This window comes from Colobus angolensis, unplaced genomic scaffold, assembly GCF_000951035.1.
Source record: "Colobus angolensis palliatus isolate OR3802 unplaced genomic scaffold, Cang.pa_1.0 Scaffold362, whole genome shotgun sequence".
NCBI classification, from domain to species: domain Eukaryota; kingdom Metazoa; phylum Chordata; class Mammalia; order Primates; family Cercopithecidae; genus Colobus; species Colobus angolensis.
The window spans coordinates 1,071,451-1,094,832 of record NW_012116955.1 but is presented as its reverse complement, the minus strand read 5'-3'; the positions used below and the strand labels follow the sequence as shown (position 1 = coordinate 1,094,832).

Below are 23,382 nucleotides of genomic sequence, written 5' to 3'. Positions count from 1 at the left end.
CACCAACATGGCACAAGTATACATATGTAACAAACCTGCACGTTATGCACATGTACCCTAGAACTTAAAGTATAATAAAAAATAAATTTAAAAAAGTATAATAAAAAATAAAAAAATAAAAAATAAAAAAGAATAAGTTCAGTGTTTCTCATTCCCTCTTGTCTCATCACCTGCCTGCCCTTCCATCGTGGGTTAACACAGCAAAAGGCCCTTCCCAGATGCCAGTAGCATGCATTTGGACTGTCCAGATGCCAGAACTGTGAGCCAAATAAATGTCTGTGGTATTTGGTTATACCAGCAGAAAACAGACTAAGACATGTGCCCACCTCTAAACCAATCACTGCCAAGAAAAACTGGACAGCTATAACTAATCAGTTGTTTTTGTCCAGTAGTTATCCAGTAAACTGACAGTAAAACTGATCAGAATTTACCTCAGCATCACATGAACACCTGAATAATATCAAGGCCTTGTCAGCAAAGAAGGCAGGAATGGCTGCTTAAGACACAGTGCCCAGTGTCTCCTTCAGTGCTAGCCTAATTAGAATCTAAGCCCTCTAGATTAAGTAAGCACTCACAGTTCCTCTAGCAAAGTGACCAGGAAAACTTATGCCAATAGTTACAAAGCATGAAGGCAAATGACATGATTGAAAAGTACACAGACACAGTGTACCAGGCTCATTTTTTTTTCTTTTGAGAGTCTTACTGTTGTCGCCCAAGCTGGAGTGCAGTGGCACAGTCTCATCTCACTGCAACTTCCGCCTTCCTTTTTCAAGTGATCAAGTGTTCAAGTGTTCAAGTGATTCTTATGTCTCAGCCTCCCGAGTAGGTGGGATTACAGGGTTGTGCCACCATACCCGGCTAATTTTTATATTTTTAGTAGAGATGGAGTTGTTTCACCATGTCAGCCAGTCTGGTCATCCCACTACCCCTGACCTCAAGTGATCCACCCACCTCGGCCTCCCAAAGTGCTAGGATTATAGGCATGAGCCACCACGACCGGCCCAGGCTCGTTTAAAGTAATAAAAATAGTAGTAATTTTGTGGTTCAGTGTAAATTGAAATGTGTAGTTTGTAAGATTATCTACTCACCAACAAGTAAGAGAACAAAGACAAATGTCTTCTCTGAGAAGCAGTCTCTGGGCTATGCACAGATTGTTTGAACTCTAGCACCTGAGCCACCTCCTGCCAGCAGTCAGTGATATCTGTCTTCTCTAGTAGGAAAGCATCTTCACTCACCTTTAAGTGACATCATCTGGGTGAATCACTCTTTTTTACTTTAGCAAAGTAATAAACGATGAATAAGATAACAGAGTTTTATTCATTAAAGAATATATGCTTTTATGCTTTTTATTGGTGCTATTTCTGTCCTTAGTTGAGCATGGATTCAATATACAATGTGTTTTTATACTATTAATACATGATAATTAGTATTAGCAATTAGAATGTATAAAATCACTATAATCCCACTACCTAGTTATATTTTGCTCTATATCCTTCCAGATTTTTTTCTGTTCATAAATATAGAGAAATACAAATATTGTGGATATGGTTCTCATGTGTGTACACATGCAAATACATGTTTGTTCATGTATATGTATGCATGCATATGATTTTCAAAGCATTTTTAATGTAACAGTGTGTGTGTGTATGTGTGCTTACAATCTTTTCATGACAGTATATTATCTTTATTGGCACCTCTGTTATACCATTTCAAAATAGAGGCATTATTATAGTAGTAATAATTATTTATCAAAAGTTTAATCTGTGGGGGGAGGCTGGCAAGATGGTCAAATAGGAACAGCTCTGTTCTACAGCTCTCAGTGAGATCAACACAGAAGGCAGGTGATTTCTACATTTGCTACTGAGGTACATGGCTCATCTCATTGGGACTGGTTAGACAGTGGGTGCAAACCACAGAGGGCGAACCAAGGCAGGGTGGGGCATTGCCTCACCTGACAAGTGCAAGGGGTCAGGGAACTCCCTCCCCTAGCCAAGGGAAGCCGTGAGGCACTGTGCCATGAGGAATGGTGCACTCCAGCCCAGATACTACACTTTTCCCACGGTCTTCGCAACCCACACACCAGAAGATTCACCTGCATGCCTATGCCACCAAGGCCCTGGGTTTCAAGCACAAAACTGGGAGGCCATTTGGGCAGACACTAAGCTAGCTGCAGGATTTTTTTTTTTTTTTCATACCACAGTGGCACCTGGAATGCCAGCAAGACACTCTCCTGGAAAGGGGATTGAAGCCAGGAAGCCACGTGGACTAGCTCAGCAGATCCCACCCCCACAGAGCCCAGCAAGCTAAGATCCACTGGCTTGAAATTCTCACTGCCAGCGTAACTGTCTGAAGTGACCTGGGACACTCAAGCTTGGTGGGGGGAATGGTGTCCACCATTACTGAGGCTTGAGTAAGCGGTTTTCCCCTCACAGCATAAACAAAGCCTACAGGAAGTTCGAACTGGGCAGAGCCCACTGCAGCTTGGCAAAGCCGCTGTAGCCAGAATGCCTCTCTAGATTCCTCCTCTCTGGGCAGGTCAGCTCTTAAAGAAAGGCAGCAGCCCCAGTCAGGGTCTTATAGAAAAAACCCCCATCTGAAATGCAAGATGGCTGAATAGGAACTTTTGCTGCAGTCTACAGCTCCCAGTGTGAGCGATGCAGAAGACGGGTGATTTCTGAATTTCCAACTGAGGTACTGGGTTCATCTCACTGGGGCTTGGTGGACAGTGGCTGCAGCCCAAGGAGTGTGAGCTGAAGCAGGGCAGGGCATCACCTCACCCAGGAAGCACAAGGGGCCGGGGAATTCCCTTTCCTAGCCAAGGGAAGCTGTGACAGATGGTACCTGGAGAATCAAGACACTCCCACCCTACCACTGTGCTTTTCCAACGGTCTTAGCAAACAGCACACCAGGACATTATATCCCACGCCTGGCTCAGAAGGTCCCACGCCCACAGAGCCTTGCTCACTGCTAGCACATCAGTCTGAGATCGAACTGCAAGGCGGCAGCAAGGCTGTGGGAGAGGCATCTGCCATTGCTGAGGCTTGAGTAGGTAAACAAAGCTGCCAGGAAGCTTAAACTGGGTGAAGCCCACCACAGCTCAAGGAGGCCTGCCTGCCTCTGTAGACTCCACCTCTAAGGGCAGGGCATAGCTAAACAAAAGGCAGCAGAAACTTCTGCACACATAAGTGTCCCTGTCTGACAGGTTTGAAGAGAGTAGTGGTTCTCCCAGCACGGAGTTTGAGATTTGAGAATGGACAGACTGACTCCTCAAGTGGGTCCCCAACCCTCGAGTAGCCTAACTGGGAGACACCCCCAGTAGGGTCCGACTGACACCTCAAACAGCTGGGTGCCCCTCTGAAATGAAACTTCCACAGGAAGAATCAGGCAACAACATTTGCTGTTCTGCAGCCTCCGCTGGTGATACCCAGGCAAACGGGGTCTGGAGTGGACCTCCAGCAAACTCCAGCAGACCTGCAGCCGAGGGTCCTGACTGTTAGAAGGAAAACTAACAAACATAAAGGACATACACACCAAAACCCCATCTCTAGGTCATCATCATCAAAGACCAAAGGTAGATAAAAACACAAAGATGGGGAGAAAACAGAGCAGAAAAGCTGAAAATTCCAAAAATCAGAGCACCTATTCTCCAAAGGAATGCAGCTCCTCACCAGCAATGGAACAAAGCTGGACGGAGAGTAACTTTGATGAGTTGACAGAAGTAGGCCTCAGAAGATAAGTAATAACAAACTTCTCCAAGCTAAAGGAGGATGTTCGAACCCATCGCAAAGAAGCTAAAAACCTTGAAAATAGAGTAGACGAATGGCTAAAATAAACAGCACAGAGAAGACCTTAGATGACCTGATGGAGCTGAAAACGAAGGCATGAGAACTACATGACGCATGCACAAGCTTCAGTAGCCAATTCGATCAAGTGGAAGAAAGGGTATCAGTGATTGAAGATCAAATGAGTGAAATGAAGTGAGAAGAGAAGTTTAGAGGAAAAAAAGGAAAAAGAAATGAACAAAGTCGCCAAGAAATATGGGACTATGTGAAAAGACCAAATCTACGTCTGAATGGTGTACCTGAAACTGAAGGGGAGAACGGAACCAAGTTGGGAAACAGTCTTCAGGATATTATCCAGGAGAACTTCCCCAACCTAGCAAGGCACACCAACATTCAAATTCAGGAAATACAGAGAACGCCACAAAGATACTCCTCGAGAAGAACGGCTGCAAGACGTATAATTGTCAGATTATCCAAAGTTGAAATGAAGAAAAGAATGTTAAGGGCAACCAGAGAGAAAGGTCGGCTTACCCACAAAGGGAAGCCCATCAGACTAACAGCAGATCTCTTGGCAGAAACTCTACAAGCCAGAAGAGACTGGGGGCCAATAGTCAACATTCTTAAAGAAAAGAATTTCAACCCAGAATTTCATATCCAGCCGAATTAAGCTTCATAAGTGAAGGAGAAATAAAATCCTTTACAGACAAGCAAATGCTGAGAGATTTTTTCACCACCAGGCCTGCCTTACAAGAGCTCCTGAAGGAAGCACTAAACATGGAAAGGATCAACTGATGCCAGCCACTGCAAAAACACGCCAAATTGTAAAGACCATCAATGCCAGGAAGAAACTGCTCCAACGAACGAGCAAAATAACCAGCTAACATCACAATGACAGGGTCAAATTCACACATAACAATATTAACCTTAAATGTAATAGGCTAAATGCTCCAATTAAAAGATACAGACTGGCAAATTGGATAAAGTGTCAAGACCCATCAGTTTGCTGTATTCAGGAGACCCATCTCAGGTACAGAGACACACATAGGCTCAAAATAAAGGGATGGCAGAAGATCTACCAAGCTAATGGAAAATGAAAAAAAAAGCAGGGGTTACAATCCTAGTCTGATAAAACAGACTTTAAACCAACAAAGATCAAAAGAGACAAGGCCATTACATAATGGTAAAGGGATCAATTCAACAAGAAGAGCTAACCTAAATATATATGTACTCAATACAGGAGCACCCAGATTCATAGACCAAGTCCTTAGAGACCTACAAAGAGACTTAGACTCCCATACAATAATAATGGGAGACTTCAACACTCCACTGTCAACATTACACAGATCAGTGAGACAGAAAGTTGACAAGGATATTCAGGACTTGAACTCAGCTCTGCACCAAGCAGACCTAGTAGACATCTACAGAACTCTCCACCCCAAATCAACAGAATTTTTCTCAGCACCACATCACACTTATTCTAAAATTGACCACATAATTGGAAGTAAAACATTCCTCAGCAAATGCAAAAGAATGGAAATCATAACAGTCTCTCAGACCACAGTGCATTCAAATTGGAACTCAGGATTAAGAAACTCACTCAAAACCACAAACTACATGGAAACTGAACAACCTGCTCCTGAAGGACTATTGGGTAAATAATGAAATTAAGGCAGAATTAAATAAGTTATTTGAAACCAATGAGAACAAAGACATGACGTACCAGAATCTCTGGGACACAGCTAAAGCAGTGTTTAGAGGGAAATTTATAGCACTAAATGCCCATGAGAGAAAGCAGGAAAGATCTAAAATCAACACCCTAACATCACAAAATAGAACTAGAGAGATAAGAACAAACAAATTCAAAAGCTAGCAGAAGACAAGAAATAACTAAGATCAGAGCAGAACTAAAGGAGATAGAGACACAAGAAACCTTTCAAAACAATCAGTGAATCCAGGAGCTGACTTTTTGAAAAGATCAGCAAAATAGATATGATTGCTAGCACAAATTAATAAAGAAGAAAAGAGAGAAGAATAAAAGACACAAGAAAAAATGATAAAGGGGATATCACCACTGATCCCACAGAAATACAAACTACCATCAGAGAACACTATAAACACCTCTATGCCAGTAAACTAGAAAATCTAGAAGAAGTGGAAAAATTCCTGGACACGTAACACCCTCCCAAGTCTAAACCAGGAAAAAGTCGAATCCCTGAATAGGCCAATAACAAGTTCTGAAATTAAGGAAGTAATAGCCTACAAACCAAAACAAGTCCAGGACTCGATGGATGCACAGCCGAATTCTACCAGAGGTACAAAGAGGAACTGGTACCAATCCTTCTGAAACTATTCCATACAATGGAAAAAGAGGGACTCCTCCCTAACTCATTTTATGAGGCCAGCATCATCCTGATACCAAAACCTGGCAGAAACAACAAAAAAAGAAAATTTCAGGCCAATATCCCTGATGAACATCAATGCAAAAATCTTCAATAAAATACTGGCAATCCGAATCCAGAAGCACATCAAAAAGCTTATCCACCATGATCAAGTCAGCTTCATCCCTGGGATGCAAGTGTGATTCACTATACGCAAACCAGTAAACATAATCCATCACATAAACAGAAGCAAGGACAAAAATCACATGATTATCTCAACAGATGGCAGAAAAGGCCTTTGACAAAATTCAACAGCCCTTCATGCTAAAAACTCTCATCAAACTAGGTATTGATGGAACATATTGCAAAATAATAACTATTTATGACAAACCCACAGCCAATATCATATTGAATGGGCAAAAACTGGAGGCATTCCCTTTGAAAACTGGCACAGGACAAGGATGCCTTCTCTCACCACTCCTGTTCAACATAGTATTGGAAGTTCTGGCCAGAACAATCAGGCAAGGAAAAAATAAATAAATAAAGGATATTCAAATAGGAAGAGAGGAAGTCAAAGTGTGTCTGTTTGCAGATGACACAATTATATATTTAGAAAACCCCATCATCTCAGTCCAAAATCAATATGGGCAAAGACTTCATGACTAAAAAAACCAAAAGCAGTGGCAACAAAAGCCAAAACTGATAAATGGGATCTTTAAACTAAACAGCTTCTGCACAGAAAAAGAAACTGTAATCAGAGTGAACAGGCACCCTACAGAATGGTAGAAAATTTTTGCAATCTATCCATCTGACAAAGGGCTAATATCTAGAATCTACAAAGAACTTAAACAAATTTACAAGAAGAGAAACAATCCCATCAAAAACTGGGCAAAGGATATGAACAGACACTTTTCAAAAGAAGACATTTGTGCAGTCAACAAACATATGAAAAGAAGCTCATCACTGGTCATTAGAGAAATGCAAATCAAAACCACAATGAGATACCATCTCAGGCCAGTTAGAATGGTGATCATTAAAAAGTCAAGAAAAACAGATGCTGGAGACGATGTAGAGAAATAGGAATGCTTTCACACTGTTGGTGGGAGTGTAAATTAGTTCAACTATTGTGGGAGACAATGTGGCAATTCCTCAAGGATCTAGAACTAGAAATACCATTTGACCCAGCAATCCCATTACTGGCTATATACCCACAGGATTATAAATCATGCTTCTCTTAAGACACATGCACACATATGTTTATTGTGGCACTGTTCACAATAGGAAAGACTTGGAACCAACCCAAATGCCCATCAGTGATAGACTGGATAAAGAAAATGTGGCACATATACACCATGGAATACTATGTAGTCATAAAAAAGAATGAGTTCATGTCCTTTGCAGGGACACATATGAAGCTGGAAACCATCATTCTCAGCAAACTAAGGCAAGAACAGAAAACCAAACACAGCATGTTCTCACTCATGAGTGGGAGTTGAACAATGAGAACACATGGATGTAGGGAGGGGAACATCACACGCAAGGGCCTGTTGAGAGGTTGGGGGTTAGGGGAGGGATAGCATTAGGAGAAATACCTAATGTAGGTGACAAGTTGATGGGTGCAGCAAACCATCATGGCACATGTATACCTATGTAACAAACCTGCACATTATGCACATGTACTCCAGAACAAAGTATAATTTTTTTTAAGTTTAATGTGTACTAGGAACTGTACAAAGTGTTTTATATGCCTTATTTTATTTGATTCTCATCACAACCAAAAGAGTAGTTGCTACTACTATTCCTATTTTAGATGAAGATACTGATGCTAAGGAAAGTGAAAAAGCTTGTCCAGGCTTACCAACCACCATATAGAAGTGCCACCATTAGAACCTGTTGCCTGTGACTCTAGATCTCAGGCTCTTATTAATCATTACTACTTTATTTCACAAATCCCTTATTGTTGGTATGCAGGTTGTTTCCAGTTTTTTTAATAATATGTACATAGCAGGAAGTGTTTTTTTCATATGTGTTTATTAAGTATTCAGTTATCTCTATAGGATAATTCATTAAAATAAAAGGATTTTTTAAATATATAAACATATTCAGTTTTCATTATATTCTTAAAGGTTCTTTTAGGTACGTGCAATTAAAAGGAAATTTTCTCTATTTGTCTAAAACCAGATTTCTAAGTTGATATGATTTATCAATGAATGTTTAATCATCGAAAGGTGAATGCACTAATTAATTCATGAATAATTGTTAAACATCTACCTCTCTGCCATGGGCAGCTCTAGGTGCTAGGAATAGTGAGGAGAACAAAGACAAAAATCTTTGCTCTTATGAAGTTTACATTTTATGTGAGGAGTCAGACAGTAAACATATATAAGGTTTAATAAAAAATGAGACAACATCTGTAAAGTGCTTAGCCTAATGCCTAGCACATCATAATGTAATGACTGACTACTACTTACTCTTTAAGACTCAATTCAAGCACAGCTGCCTTAGGAATTCTCTGTGGCCCATCTTCTCTTCAAGTTAGGTGTTCTCACTTATCTCACTACTCATTGGCCATCTCTGGATCATAGCACACCATGTTAGAGTTCTCATTCACTTAACTGCTTCGTTCAGAAAACCAGAGCTTCCTAACTGGTGTACCAGGAACAGGTATATCACAAGATAGTAACAGCTGGAAATGTTACTCAAAATCATTTTTCAACCATTAAAAAGGTTACAGGAATTGAAGTAATATTTGACAATTCTGTGTATGACTGTGCCTTTATCAGCTTTCTTAGGTTAGTCATCATTAGTTCTTTTAACAATCATTTTAGTAATCACTATTTTCACACATACAGTTTTTATGCCCAACCAACACTCATCAGCACAGCATGTTCTGTGACGCCTCTCCCTGAGCTCTCTGCAAATCATCCCAAGGATAGTCTGCATAGTTCTTTGTTCAGTGATGATACCATCAGGGATACTCCACATTTAAAATAGATTGCCTCTGATTTAATTTGCTTGTATCTTTGCATGTTTTTCAACTAATGTAGGTAAGATACTGGGATTTTTTGGTGTTATTGTTATTAGGTAATGGGTGTTTTCATAGAAAACAAGAGTGATTGTTAATTCTATCCATTTTCATTTGGTTTTTGTTGCCATTTGATGTAAACAATTAGCAAAATCTGATTCTTGTTGGAATTTCTGTTCATGATTATATGGAATAAAGAAGATACAATTAATTGTTTTCCCAAGCTCAATATGAAGGCACTGCATTACACTCTATGAGGGTGGGGTCTGTGTCTTTAATCTCTGAATCCCCAGGTCCTAAGACAGCAGCCAACACAGAAAGGGCTCAGTACTTCATTATCTGTTTTTATATGTGTACATTTATTTGTGGAACCAACTACTACAAATTATAAAGTGATAAGGGCCATAGAGAATTACAAATAGAATTATAGGGAGTTAACAGAAGAAAAATACATTTTCATTGAACTCTTTCTGTGCATGGGGCACTATACTGTGTTGAGTGCTTTAAATATACTTTTTTAAATTCTGAAAGTAACCACCTTACTAACAAATACCTTGTAGTGAAACTTAATGCATTAAAGAAAGTGCCAACTTCATTTTCAGCCCCTTTACCAGACTGCCATACTTGGGAGGTAGAAAATGGTCCATTCATCTAGAACCTCTTAGAATGTGAGGTCAGCTCCAAGCTAGGATGAGCCTTTACTTTCTGGATATAGAGAATGAAAGCTATTAATTACTCTAACAATCCAAGATGCCTCTTACTTACGTAGAGAAATTTGATACAAATACTCTGATTTTCAAGATTACCTATTAAAAAATAATTAGTTCTTGTGATCATAGGTTTTCATTTGCTTCATATGTCAATTTTAGATTACAAAACTCTTAGAAGAATTGAGAGAAGCCAAAGAAAACCATACACCAGAGATGAAACATTTCGTGGGCTTAGAAAAGAAAATTAAGCAGATGGAAATGAGACATGCACAAAGAGAACAGGAACTTCAACAGGTAAAGTAAATCATTTTACATATTTATATAGGTCTTACTTTTAAATGCCTTTACTTTGCTATAGTTTTGTCATCCCTAACAAAAATTACCACTTAAAGTGTTTCCAGTGTATTTTGATCTTGTTAAAAATTTAATAAATGTATAACTTTTACGAGAAAAATGAGACTTTATATCTCAAGTGCTTGAAGATTGGTATCCTTATATCTGGAAAAAAAGCAAAAATTTGTATCATGTTCTTAATTATTGTTGGGTTCCTAAAAACTTACACATCTTACCCTGGAACAAGGCATGGTGTTCCATATTCAAGTCATTTCAGCAAATGTTTATAAGAAATAAATTGTTTTAATATGATTATTTAAATTATATAGCTAGCACTAGTAATATTACTATACTTAATTACAAACAGATAAATTAAAAATAGCAGATCTAAAGGCATGATGTGTTTTTAGGCACTTGCCTTGGTGCTGAAATTTTGCTTGTTTGAACAGTATATAGTCTGCTTTGGCTGACGTAACAAAATATCATAAATTGTGTGGTTAAACAGGAGAAATTTATTTTCTCACAGTTCTGTAGGCCAGAAGTCCCAGATTGAGGTTTTGGTCAGTTAGGTTTCTGGTGAGGTCTCTCTTCCCAGCTTGCAGATAGCCACCTTTTTTCTCATTCTAACATGATCTTTCCTCAGTGCCACGTGCGCAGAGGAGAGGAAGAGGGGCGAGACATCTCCTTGGTGTGTCTCTTCTGCTGAGAATCTCTTTAGTGTCTCTAGTGGTGAAAATACTAATTCTTATCAAATCAAGTCCTACCCTTATGATCTCAACATTCATTATTTCCTTACTCCACATACAGCCACATTAAGGGTTAGGACCTCAACATATGAATTTGAGGGGGACACAAACATTTAGTCCCTAACACAGTTGGGATATATATACTCCTTGAAGACTGAAAATGCTGCATCCATGCAGAGCATTATAGTTTACGTGAGTTCCCCAAAGAAACCCCAGGTTTGCCTACTTTAACATTGTTAAAGGTTCCTCACCCACCACTATGAACTATGACAGCAATGTGGCATTTTTGTATTTGCAGATAATACAGCAAACACACCAAGCAGTGGAAACTGAGCAAAACAAAGAAGTTGAAAAATGGAAAAGACTAGCACAGTTAAAAAATCGTGAGCTGGAGAAGTTCCGCATAGAACTAGACTCAATATTAGATGTTCTCCGAGAGCTGCACCGGCAAGGGGTGGTTGTACCAGTTGCTTTTGCAGATGAAGTGAATGCACCGGACTATTCCTAGAAACTCAGATTTCATAATGACCTTATTAAAAGGCCTAAAAAATGAATGGGATTGTGCCACTGCCAGGACAGCTTATGAAAAACAAGTGTTCCAATATGTTTCCAGAAAGCAAACAACCAAAGCAACATTTCAAAATAAATTGCCTTTAACCAATAAGAAAAAAAAACGTATCATGGTGTATTTTACTAAAAATCATTAACCAGTCACATTTTAAGTGATTTATGGACAGGTTCCTTTATAGCCGAGAAGGTCTCACTTGTATGCTAGAAAGAAAAGAAAATTGAACATACTCTGCCACATTTTTGTTGATAATGTGGGGTGTTTTTAATTTTTATTTTAGATCCAGGGGATATATGTGCTTGTTGTAACATGGGTGTATTGAATAATGGTGGGAATTGGGCTTCTAGTGTACCCATTACCCAAATATTAAACACTGTACCCAATAGGTAATTTTTCAACACACTCTTTACCCTATTGGAGTTCCCAGTGTCTAATCTCCATCTTTATGTCTGTGTGCACCCGTTGTTTAGCTCCTACTTTTAAGTGAGAATATATGCAATATTTTATTTTTTACTTCTGATTTAGTTCACGTAGGATAATGGCCTCCAGCTCCATCCATGTTGCTGCAAATGACATGATTTCATTCTTTTTTATAGTTGCATAATACTCCATTTATATGTATCTCTATATATAATCTCTCTCACGTTTTCTTTATCCAGTCAATTGTTGGTAGATACTTAAGTTGGTTCCATGAATTTGCTGTTGTAAATATTGATGCAATAAACATATGTGTGCAGATATCTTTTTTATATGATTTCTGTTCCTTTGGGTAGATTCCCAGTAATGAGATTGTTCTATTTTTTACTTCTTTGAGAAATCTCTATACTGCTATCCATAGAGGCTGAATTAATTTACATTCCCACCAAAAGAGTATTCATGTTCCTTTTTTTTATTATTATGTTCTAGGGTACATGTGCACAACGTGCAGGTTTGTTACATATGTATACATGTGCCATGTTGGTGTGCTGCATGCATTAACTTGTCATTTACATTAGGTATATCTCCTAATGCTATCCCTCCCCTCTCCCCCCACCCCTCAACAGACCCCATTGTGTGATGTTCCCCTTCCTGTGTCCAAGTGATCTCATTTTTCAGTTCCCACTTATGAGTGAGAACATGCAGTGTTTGGTTTTCTGTTCTTGGGATTCTCAGCAAACTGTCGCATGTTCCCTTTTCTACACATTGACACCATCATCTGTTGTTTTACAACTTTTTAATAATAACCATTGTGACTGGTATAAGATGATATCTCAGAGTGGTTTTTGTATTTCTGTAATGGTTAGTGATGTTGACCATTTTTTCACGTGTTAGTTGGTCAGTTGTATTTCTTTTGATAAATGTCTGTTCATGTCCTTTGCCCAGTTTGTAATGGGATTGTTTGGGGTTTTTTCTTATTGTTTTAGTTCCTTCTAGATGGTGAATATTAATCCTAGCTCAGGGAAATAATTTGCATATATTTTCCCCCATTATGTAGGTTGTCTGTTTATTTAGTTGATTATTTTGCTGTGCAGAAGCCTTTAATTTTAATTCAGTTCCATTTATCTATTTTTGGTTTTGTTGCATTTGCTTTTAGGGTCTTCATTGTGAATTCTTTGGTGAGGCCAACATCCAGAAGAGTTTTTCATAGGTTTTCTTCTAACATTTTAATAGTTTTAAGTCTTACATTTAGGTCTTTAATCCATCTTGCATTAATTTTTGTATATGATGAGAGGTAAGGGTCTAGTTTATTTCTTCTGCGTATGGCAAATCAGTTTTCCCAGCACCATTTATTTATCTAGGTCCTTGAGGTTGAGGTACGATGTTAGGTTGTTAATTTGAGATCTTTCTGTCTTTTTATGTAGGCATTTATTCTATAAACTTTCCTCTTAACATTACTTTTGCTGTATCCCAAAAGGTTTTGGTATGTTATGTCTCTATTTTCATTTATTTCAAAGAATTTTTTTATTTCTGCCTTAATTTCATTGTTTACCCAGGAGTCATTCAGGAGCAAGTTGTTTAGTTTTCATGTCTTGTGCAGTTTTTGTTTGTTTTTGAGACGCAGTCTTGCTCTGTCACCCAGGCCAGAATGCTATGGTGCAATCTCGGCTCACTGCAACCTCCGCCTCCTGGGTTCAGGCGATTCTCCTGTCTCAGCTTCCGAGTAGCTGGGATTACAGGTGCACGCCATCACACCTGGCTAATTTTTTGTATTTTTAGTAGAGATGGGGTTTCACCATGTTGACCAGGCTGGTCTTGAACTCCTGACCTTAGGTGATCTGCCCGCCTCGGCCTCCCAAAATGCTGGGATTACAGGCATGAGCCACCGTGCCTGGCCATGTTTGTGTAGTTTTGAGAGTTCCTTTTGGTATTGATTTCTAATTTCATTCTACCATGGTATAGAAAGATACCACACCATGGTATAGGAAAGCCCCATCTCTTAAAAAATATTTCTTAATTAGCCAGGTGTGGTGACATGTGCCTTTAGTCCCAGCTACTCAGGAGGCTGAGATAGGAGGACTGCTTGAGTCCAGGAATTCAAGGCTGCAGTGAGCTATGATTGCACCACTGCACTTCAGCCTGGAACAGAGCAAGACCCTGCCTGTGAAAAAAAAAATTAAAAATTAAAAAGGTAAAAAGCAAGTGGAACGAATGTATATAATCTACCTAAATATTACCCGTATTGACATAAAAATTGAGTTTTTGCATTTTGTCATACTAAATCTTTAAAATACATTTTACAGTTACAGCACATGCCAGTTTGGACTAGCCATATTTCAAGTGCTCCATAATCATATGCCTAGAAGGTAGTAAAAGTATTACAGTTTGCTATTTTTTATGTAAAAGAAATTTTAAGCTATAAGTAATTAATTTTATTGAGTGTGTTTTGTGTATTTTTATCTGTGAGCCTATTAATGTATAGCTGCACCCATCCTTTCCTTTGTCCTTTTGACTGTCTGTGGGCCATTCATTCCAAATGCAAGCAGTGCCTGGTTCTGGAACACAGGGACATGCGAACATCATGAAGGGGTGGCCTGCCCCTCCACACCTGTGGGCGTTTCTCGTTAGGTGGACCGAGAGGCTTGAGAAAAGAAATGAGACACAGAGACAAAGTACAGAGAAAAAAAAAGTGGGCCCAGGGGACCGGTACCATCTCGGAAAAAGGGAAGTGGCAGGATAATAGGATCATAGTAAGGAGAAGGTCAGCAGTAAGACATATGAATAAAGATCTCTGTGACATGAATAAGTTTAAGGAAAAGTGCTGTGCCTTGATATGCATATGCAAACATCTCCATAAACCTTTTTAGTGCATAAAGAGCAGCATTGCCACTAGCAAGTCCCACTTTCAGCCCTAAGGCAATTTTCTCCTATCTCAGTAAATAGGACATACAATCGGGTTTTACACTGAGATGTTCCATTGCCCCGGGACGGGCAGGAGACAGATGCTTTTTTCTATCACAACTGCCAATGGGCTTTCTTTCCTCTTATACTAATCCTCGGCACAGACCCTTCACGGGTGTCAGGCTGTAGGACGATCAGGTCTTTCCCTTCCCACGAGGCCATATTCCATACTATCAGGTGGGGAGAAACCTTGGACAATACCTAGCTTCCTAGGCAGAGGTCCCTGCGACCTTCCACAGTATCCTGGGTACTTGAGATTAAGAGAATGGTGATGACTTTTAACAAGCATGCTGCCTTCAGGTACTTGTTTAAAAAAGCACATCCTGCACAGCCCCAAAATCATTAAACCCTGAGTCACCACAGCACATGTCTCTTGCAAGGACAGGGTTGGGGGTAGGGTCACAGATTAACAGCACATCAAATACAGAACACAATGGAGTCTCTTATGTCTGCTGCTTTCTATATAGGCACAGTAACAGTCTGATCTTTCTTTTCCCCACACATCATATAATTACTTTCAGAAAAGGTATATCCTATTTTGATGACGATTCTGTATTCTATTTTGGAATAAGCTATATACATGGCAAGTCTTTGGTTCTATATGTAAAGATCCATAAGTACTCTAAAAGTTATTAGAACTAAAAACCCAGGAGCCATATCCTATTCCTTAATCATTGCACTTAGGGGCCAGGATGAGGACACAGAAGATGGATACATCTGGCTGTTTTTATAAAGATTGAAGCTCCAGAAGTGATCTGTCTTCTCCTAGTGTGATGGTTAATTTTAGATGTCACCTCCCCTAGATTATGAGATATCCAGAGAGCTAGTAAAACATTATTTCTGGGTATGTCTGTGAAGTTGTTGCTCAAGAGATTGGCATTTGAATCAGTAGACCGAGTAAGGAAGATCCATCCTCACACAATGTGGACAGGCACCAACCAAATGGTTGAGGGCCCATATAGAACAAAAAGGCAGAGGAAAGACAAATTTGCACCCTCTCTCTAGAGCTAAGACACCCTTCTGATCTTGGACATCAGAACTGTACGTTTTCTAGCCTTCAGACTCCAAGACTTAAACCAGTGTCCCCCAGGTTCTCAGGCTGTTGGACTTGAACAGCACTACACCACTGGCTTTCATTTCTCCAGCTTGCACGTTGCATATCATGGGACTTATGCCCCTCCATCATGTGTCAACCAACTCCCATGATAAATCTTTATCTACATCTCTAAAGAACCCTAATACAGATTTGTGGCACCAGGAGTTATTCTAGGGGAATAGAATTTTTAGGATGAGTTTCTTTCATTGGTTTTGGGGTTTCTAGAGTTTGCTTTCTAATCTGATTGGACTTCAAATGCTAAGGAGTCTATTTCCAACAGTACAAGGAGCACTGATAGTCTATAGGATGAATGGAATGAACTGCTTATTGTGATATACAAAACATCTGGATTGAGTACTCCTGATCAACCACTTGTAAGAGGCATGTAATTTAGTGATTCTGTATATGACACTTTCAAACACTTGTGGAAAACTACGTAATATAATTATGTCAGTTGCTTACCCCTAATGTTGCTGGACAAAGTAATTTTTAAAAGGATGAGCTCAGAGATTTGAATTTCTGGCTCAGGCAATGCATAAGTAATTTAAGAGCTTCTATTGTGCCCTGAGAGAGAATCTCATCTCCTAGAGCCACAAGGCTATAATTGCTGAAAATAAACACTAGACCTCATCTTGCACTTGGCTGAGTTACAAACTTCCATTCTCACAGGGCGTCTACTGTTAAAGTGAGAGTGTTGAATAATTGCACAACAACAAAAACTTAGGTGAAAGAAATTGAACAAAAACACAAATTAGGGAAGATATCCCATATTCATAAATTGGAAAAATACTGAAGTATCCAGACTACCCAGTGTAATCTGCAGATTCAATGAAATTCCTATTAAAATTACAATAACATTTTTCACATAAATAGAAAAAAAGTCCTAAAAGTTGTATGGAACCACAAAAAGACCTCAGTAACTAAAACAATTATAAGCAAAAAGAGCAAAGCTCAAGGCATACTGCCTGACATCAAAATATACTACAAAACTACAGTAATCAAAACAGCATAATATTATCACAACAGCAGACACATTGACCAGTGAGACTGGATACAGTATCCAAAAGTAAACCCACACTTTTACAAATAATTGATTTGCAATAAAGGTACCAAGAACACACAATGGAGAAAAATAATCTCTTTAATAAGTGGCATCAAGAACACTAGATATCCGCATGCAGAAGAATGAAATTGGATCCTTATCTCACATCATATATAAAAATTAAATTGGATTAAAAACTTAAATATATTTAAGACCTGAAACTGTAAAAATCCAGCCCTAGGAAGAGGGCTGAATCCAGGGTTCTGAGCAGTGTCAGTCTGCAGGCCCACTTCCACAGCATCTCACAAGGTAAGACCCACTGCCTTGGAATTCCAACCAGTCACTGGCAACGGAGTGGAGCCTGCCTGTGGAGGTCCCAAAGGAAGGGGCAGGCTGCTATATTAGCTGTATGGTCGACTCAGCCCTTCCAGCCTGCAGGCTTTAGAGAGTCCAGTCTGAGGAAGCGTTCCCCCCCCGTGCAGCACAACTGCATTGCCAGAATGTGGTCAGACTGCTTGTTTAAGGAGGACTCTGATCTGTTCCTCTTCATGGGGCGGGACCTCCCAGCCAGGGCCTCCAGCCACCCTCACCTGCAGGTATTCTAGAAAGAGCTTTGATCTCTCCCTGGGATGGAGTGCCCTGGGGGAGGGGTGGGATGCCACCTTTGGTGTTTGGACAACTGGGTTGTTCAGCCTACAAGCTTTGGAGAGTCCCAGCAAACCAGGGCAGAGGTGGTTTCCCAGCACAGCATGGCTGTTTTGTGGAGGCATGGCCAGAATGCTTCTTTAAACAGGATCCAGATCCATTTTTCTTATTGGACCGATCCTCCCAGCTGGGGCCTTCAGAGTTGTAATTTCTCTCTGGGATGAATGAAATGCCCAGGTGTAGGAGGCTGGCTGCCACCTTTGCTGTTTGGGTGTCTCAGTCAGTCTAGCCTGCAGGCACTGGAGAGCCCAAATCGATGAGAGGATGAAGGGATCCCCGGCATAGCACAACTGCTCTACCAAATGCAGCTAGACTGCTTATTTAAGAAGGACCCTGATCCCGTTCCTCCTAACTGGGTGAGAGCTCCCAACAGCCTTCTCCAACCACTTCCTACAGGTACATTCAGCCCAACAACAGGTCAGTATTCCCCTGAAAGGAAGCTTCCAGAGGCAGGGGTAGGCTGCCATCTTTGCTGTTTCACAGCCTTCACTAGTGATACCTCCAGGTACTGGAAAAACTAAGATGACTAGGATCTGGAGCAGACCCCCAGCAAACTGCAGCAGCCCTGGTGGAGAGTGGCCAAACTTAAAAACGAACAACAACAACAACACACACACACACACACACATCCAAAGGTCAACAACCTCAAAGAATGAAGACAGATAAGCCCCCAAACATAAGAACCAAAAAGAAATTGAATCTTTGAATAGAACAACACATTTTGAAATTGAGATAGTAATAAATAGCTTACCAACCAAAAAAAAGCCCAGGACCATATGAATTCTACCAGAGGTACAAAGAAGAGATGGTACCATTCTGACTGAAACTATTCAGAAAAAAAATCAAAAAGGAGGGACTCCTCCCTAACTCATTCTATGAAGCCAGTATCATCTTGATACCAAAACCCAGCAGATATAAAATTAAAAAAGGAAACTTCAGGCTGGGCATGGTGGCTCACACCTGTAATCCCAGTACTTTGGGAGGCCAAGGTGGATGGATCACTTGTGCTCAGGAGTTCAAGACCAACCTGGCCAATATGGTGAAACTTTGTCTCTACTAAAAATACAAAAATTAGCTGGGTGTGGTGGTGCTCTCCTGTAATACCAGCTACTTGGGAAGTTGAGACAAGGGAATCACTTGAACCCAGGTGTCAGAGGTTGCAGTGAGCGCTGAGATCACACCAGTACACTCCAGGCTGGGCAACAGAGCAAGACTCTGTCTCATGGAAAAAAAAAAAACAAAACAAAAAAGAGAGAAAGAAAAAGAAAGGAAAGAAAACTGCAAGCCAATATCCTTGATGAACATCGATGCAAAAATTCTCAACAAAATACTGACAAACCAAATTCAGCAGTACATCAAAACGCTTATCCACCACAATCAAGTAGGCTACATCCCCAGGATGCAAGCCTGGTTCAACATACACAAGTCAATAAATGTGATTCATCACATAAGAAAACGAAATACAAAAATCACGTGATTACTTCAATAGATGCAGAAAAGTCCGTCCATAAAATTTAACATTGCTTCATGTCAAAAACTCAAAAACCTAGGTATTGAAGGAATATACCTCAAAATAATAGGAGCCATAAATACAAAGCCAAAGTCAATATCATACTGAATGAGTAAAAGCTGGAAACATTCCCCTTGAAAATCAGCATAAGACAAGTGTATTAGTCTGTTCTCACACTGCTGATGAGACTGGGTAATTTATGAAGAAAAAGAAATTTAATAGATTCACAATTCTATGTGGCTGAGGAGGCCTCACAATCATGGCAGAAGGTGAAAGGCATGTCTTACATGGCAGCAGGCAAGACAGAATGAGAGTCAAGCAAAAGGAATTTCCCCTTATAAAACCATCAGATCTCATGAGACTTACTATCACAACAACAGCACTGGAAAGTATCACCCTTGTGATGCAATTACCTCCCACCAGGTCCCTCACACAACAAATGGGAATTGTGGGAGCTACAATTCAAGATGAGATTTGGGTGGGGACACACCCAAACCATATCAACAAGAATACCCTCTCTCACCACTCCTATTCAACATAGTATTGGAAGTTCTGGCCAGGGCAATCAGGCAAGAGAAAGAAATAAAGTGTATTTAAATAGGAAGAAAGGAAGTCAAACTCTTTTTGTTTGCAGATGACATGATTTTATATCTAGAAAAGCCCATCAAGATGGCCAAATAGGAACAGCTCTGGTCTGCAGCTCCCAGCAAGATCGGTGCAGAAGGTGGGTGATCTCTGCATTTCCAACTGAGGTACCTGGTTCATCTCATTGGGACTGCTTGGACAGTGGGTGCAGCTCACGGAGGGCAAGCTGAAGCAGAGTGGGGCTTTGCCTCACCTGGGAAGCACAAAGGGTCAAGGAATTCTCTCTCCCCTACCCAAGGGAAGCTGTGAAGGACTGTGACATGAGGAACAGTGAACTCCGGCCCAGATGCTGTGTGCTTTTTCCATGGTCTTCACGACCAGCAGACCAGGAGATTCCCTGCAGTGCCCTATACCACCAGGGCCCTGGGTTTCCAGCATAAAACTGGGCAGCCATTTGGGCAGACACTGAGCTAGCTGCAGGAGGTTTTTTTTTTTTTTTTTTCCCATACTCCAGTGGTACCTGGAACACCAATGAAACAGAACTGTTCACTCTCCTAGAAAGGCAGTTGAAGCCAGGGAGCCAAGTGGTCTGGCTTGGCAGGTACCGACCCCACAGAGCCCAGCAGGCTAAGTTCCACTGGCTTGAAATTCTCACTGCCAGCACAGCAGTCTGAGGTCAACCTGGGATGCTCAAGCTTGGTAGGTGAAGGGGCATCCACCATTGCTGAGACTTAAGTAGGAGGTTTTACCCTCACAGTGTAAACAAAGCCGCTGAGAAGTTCAAACTGGGCGAAGCCCACTGCAGCTCAGCAAGGCCACTGTGGCCAGACTGCCTTTCTAGATTCCTCCTCTCTGAGCAGGGTATCTCTGAAAAAAAGGCAGTAGCCCAGTCAGGGGCTTATAGATAAATCCCCCATCTGCCTAGGACAGAGTGCCTGGGAGAAGGGGCAGTTATGGGTGCAGCTTCAGCAGACTTAAATGTCCCTCCCTGACAGCTCTGAAGAGAGCAGCTAATCTCCCAGCACAGTGTTCAAACTCTGCTAACAGGCACACTGCCTCCTCAAGGGGATCCCTGACCCCCGTTTATCCTGACTGGGAGAAACGTCCCAGCAGGAGTCGACAGACACCTCATACAGGAGAGCTCTGGCTGGCATCTGGTGGGTCCCCCCTGGGACGAAGCTTCCAGAGGAAGGAACAGACAGCAATCTTTGCTGTTCTGCAGCTTCTGCTGATGATACCCAGGAAAACATGGTCTGCAGTGGACCTCCAACAAACTCCAGCAGACCTGCAGCAGAGAGGCCTGACTGTTAGAAGGAAAACAAACAAACAGAAAGGAATGGTTTCAACATCAACAAAAAGGACGTCCATGCAGAGACCCCATCTGAAGGTCACCAACATCAAAGAGCAAAGGTAGATAAATCCATAAAGATGGAGAGAAATCACCACAAAAAGGCTGAAAATTCTAAAAACCAGAATGCCTCGTCTCCAAAGGATCGCAACTCCTCTCCAGCAAAGGGACAAAACTGGACGGAGAATGAGTTTGACAAACTGACAGAAGTAGGCTTCAGAAGGTGGGTAATAACAAACTCCTCCAAGCTAAAGGAGCACGTTCTAACCCAATACAAGGAAGCTAAGAACCTTGAAAAAAGGTTAGAGGAGTTGCTAACTAGAATAACCAGTTTAGAGAAGAACATAAATGACCTGATGGAGCTGCAAAACACACGATGAGAACTTCATGAAGCATACAAAAATATCAATAGCCAAATCGATCAAGTGGAAGAAAGGATGTAAGAGACTGAAGATTAACTTAATGAAATAAAGTTTCAAAACAAGATTAGAGAAAAAGGAATGAACAAAGTCTCCAAGAAATATGGGACTATGTGAAAAGACCAAATGTACATTTGATTGGTGTACCTGAAAGTGACGGGGAGAATGGAACCAAGTTGGAAAACACTCTTTGGGATATTATCCAGGAGCACTTCCCCAACCTAGCAAGACAGGGCAACATTCAAATTCAGGAAATACCACAAAGATACTACTCAAGAAGAGCAACACCAAGACACATAATTGTCAGATTCAGCAAGGTTGAAATGAAGGAAAAAATGTTAAAGGCAGCCAGAGAGAAAGGTCAGCTTACCCACAAAGGGAGGCCCATTAGACTAACACATCTCTTGGCAGAAACCCTACAAGCGAGAAGAGGCTGGGGGCCAATATTCAACATTCTTAAATAATTTTCAACCTAGAATTTCATAACCAGCCAAACTAAGCTTCATAAGTGAAAGAGAAATAAAATTCTTTACAGACAAGCAAATGCTGAGAAATTTTGTCACCACCAGACCTGCCTTACTAGAGCTCCTGAAGGAAGCACTGAACTTGGAAAGAAACAAGTGGTACCAGCCACTGCAGAAACATAACAACTTGTAAAGACCATCGACACTATGAAGAAATTGCATTAACTAATGGGCAAAATAACCAGCTAGGATCATAATGACAGGATCAAATTCACACATAAAAATATTAACCTTAAATGTAAATGTTCTAAATGCCCCAATTAAAAGACACAGACTGGCAAATTGGATAGAGTCAAGACCCATCAGTGTGCTGTATTCAGGAGATCCATCTCACATACAGAGACACACAATAGCTCAAAATAAAGGGATGGAGGAAGATTTACCATGCAAATGGAAAGCAAAATAAGCAGGGGTTGCAATCCTAGTCTCTGATAAAACAGACTTTAAACAAACAAGGATCCAAAGAGACAAAGACGGGCATTACATAATGGTAAAGGGATCAATGCAACAAGAAGAGCTAACTATCCTAAATATATATGCACCCAATACAAGAGCACCCAGATTCATAAAGCAAGTTCTGAGAGACCTACAAAAAGACTTAGACTCCCACACAATAATAATGGGAGACTTTACCCCACTGTCAATATTAGACAGATCAAGGAGACAGAAAATTAAAAAGGATATTCGGGAGTTGAACTCAGCTCTGGACCAAGAGGACCTAATAGACATCTATAGAACTCTCCACCCCAAATCAACAGAATATGCATTCTTCTCGGCACCACATTGCACTTATTCTAAAATTGACCACATAATTGGAAGTAAAATACTCCTCAGCGAAAGCAAAAAATGGAAATCATAAACAGTCTCTCAGACCACAGTGCAACGAAATTAGAACTTAGAATTAAGAAATTCACTCAAAACCAAACAACTACATGGAAACTGAACAACTGCTCCTGAATGACTACTGGGTAAATAATGAAATTAAGGCAGAAATAAAGATGTTCTTTGAAACCAATCAAAGACACAATGGACACAATTTCTGTGACACATTTAAAGCAGTGTGCAGAGGGAAATTTAGCACTAAATGCCCACAGGAGAAAGCAGGAAAGATATAAAATCAGAGAATCCTCAGGCAGGGGGCGGAGCAAGATGGCTGAATAGGAACAGCTCCAGTCTCCAACTCCCAGCGCGAAGGACACAGAAGACCGGTGATTTCTGCATTTTCAACTGAGG

At 40.5% G+C, this 23,382-nt stretch overlaps 1 protein-coding gene across 2 annotated transcripts in view; it reads left to right on the top strand.

The window, feature by feature from the left end:
• Window positions 1-12,291, top strand: part of CEP162 (centrosomal protein 162kDa) — a 119,947-nt gene extending 107,656 nt beyond the window's left edge. For both annotated transcript variants that reach the window (XM_011953493.1, XM_011953492.1), the window contains exons 26-27: window positions 10,055-10,189; window positions 11,273-12,291. In XM_011953493.1, the coding sequence (XP_011808883.1) occupies window positions 10,055-10,189; window positions 11,273-11,482 (345 nt within the window). In that variant the 3' untranslated portion in view covers window positions 11,483-12,291. The remainder of the gene's footprint in view (window positions 1-10,054; window positions 10,190-11,272) is intronic.
• The last annotated feature ends 11,091 nt before the right edge of the window (window positions 12,292-23,382 follow it).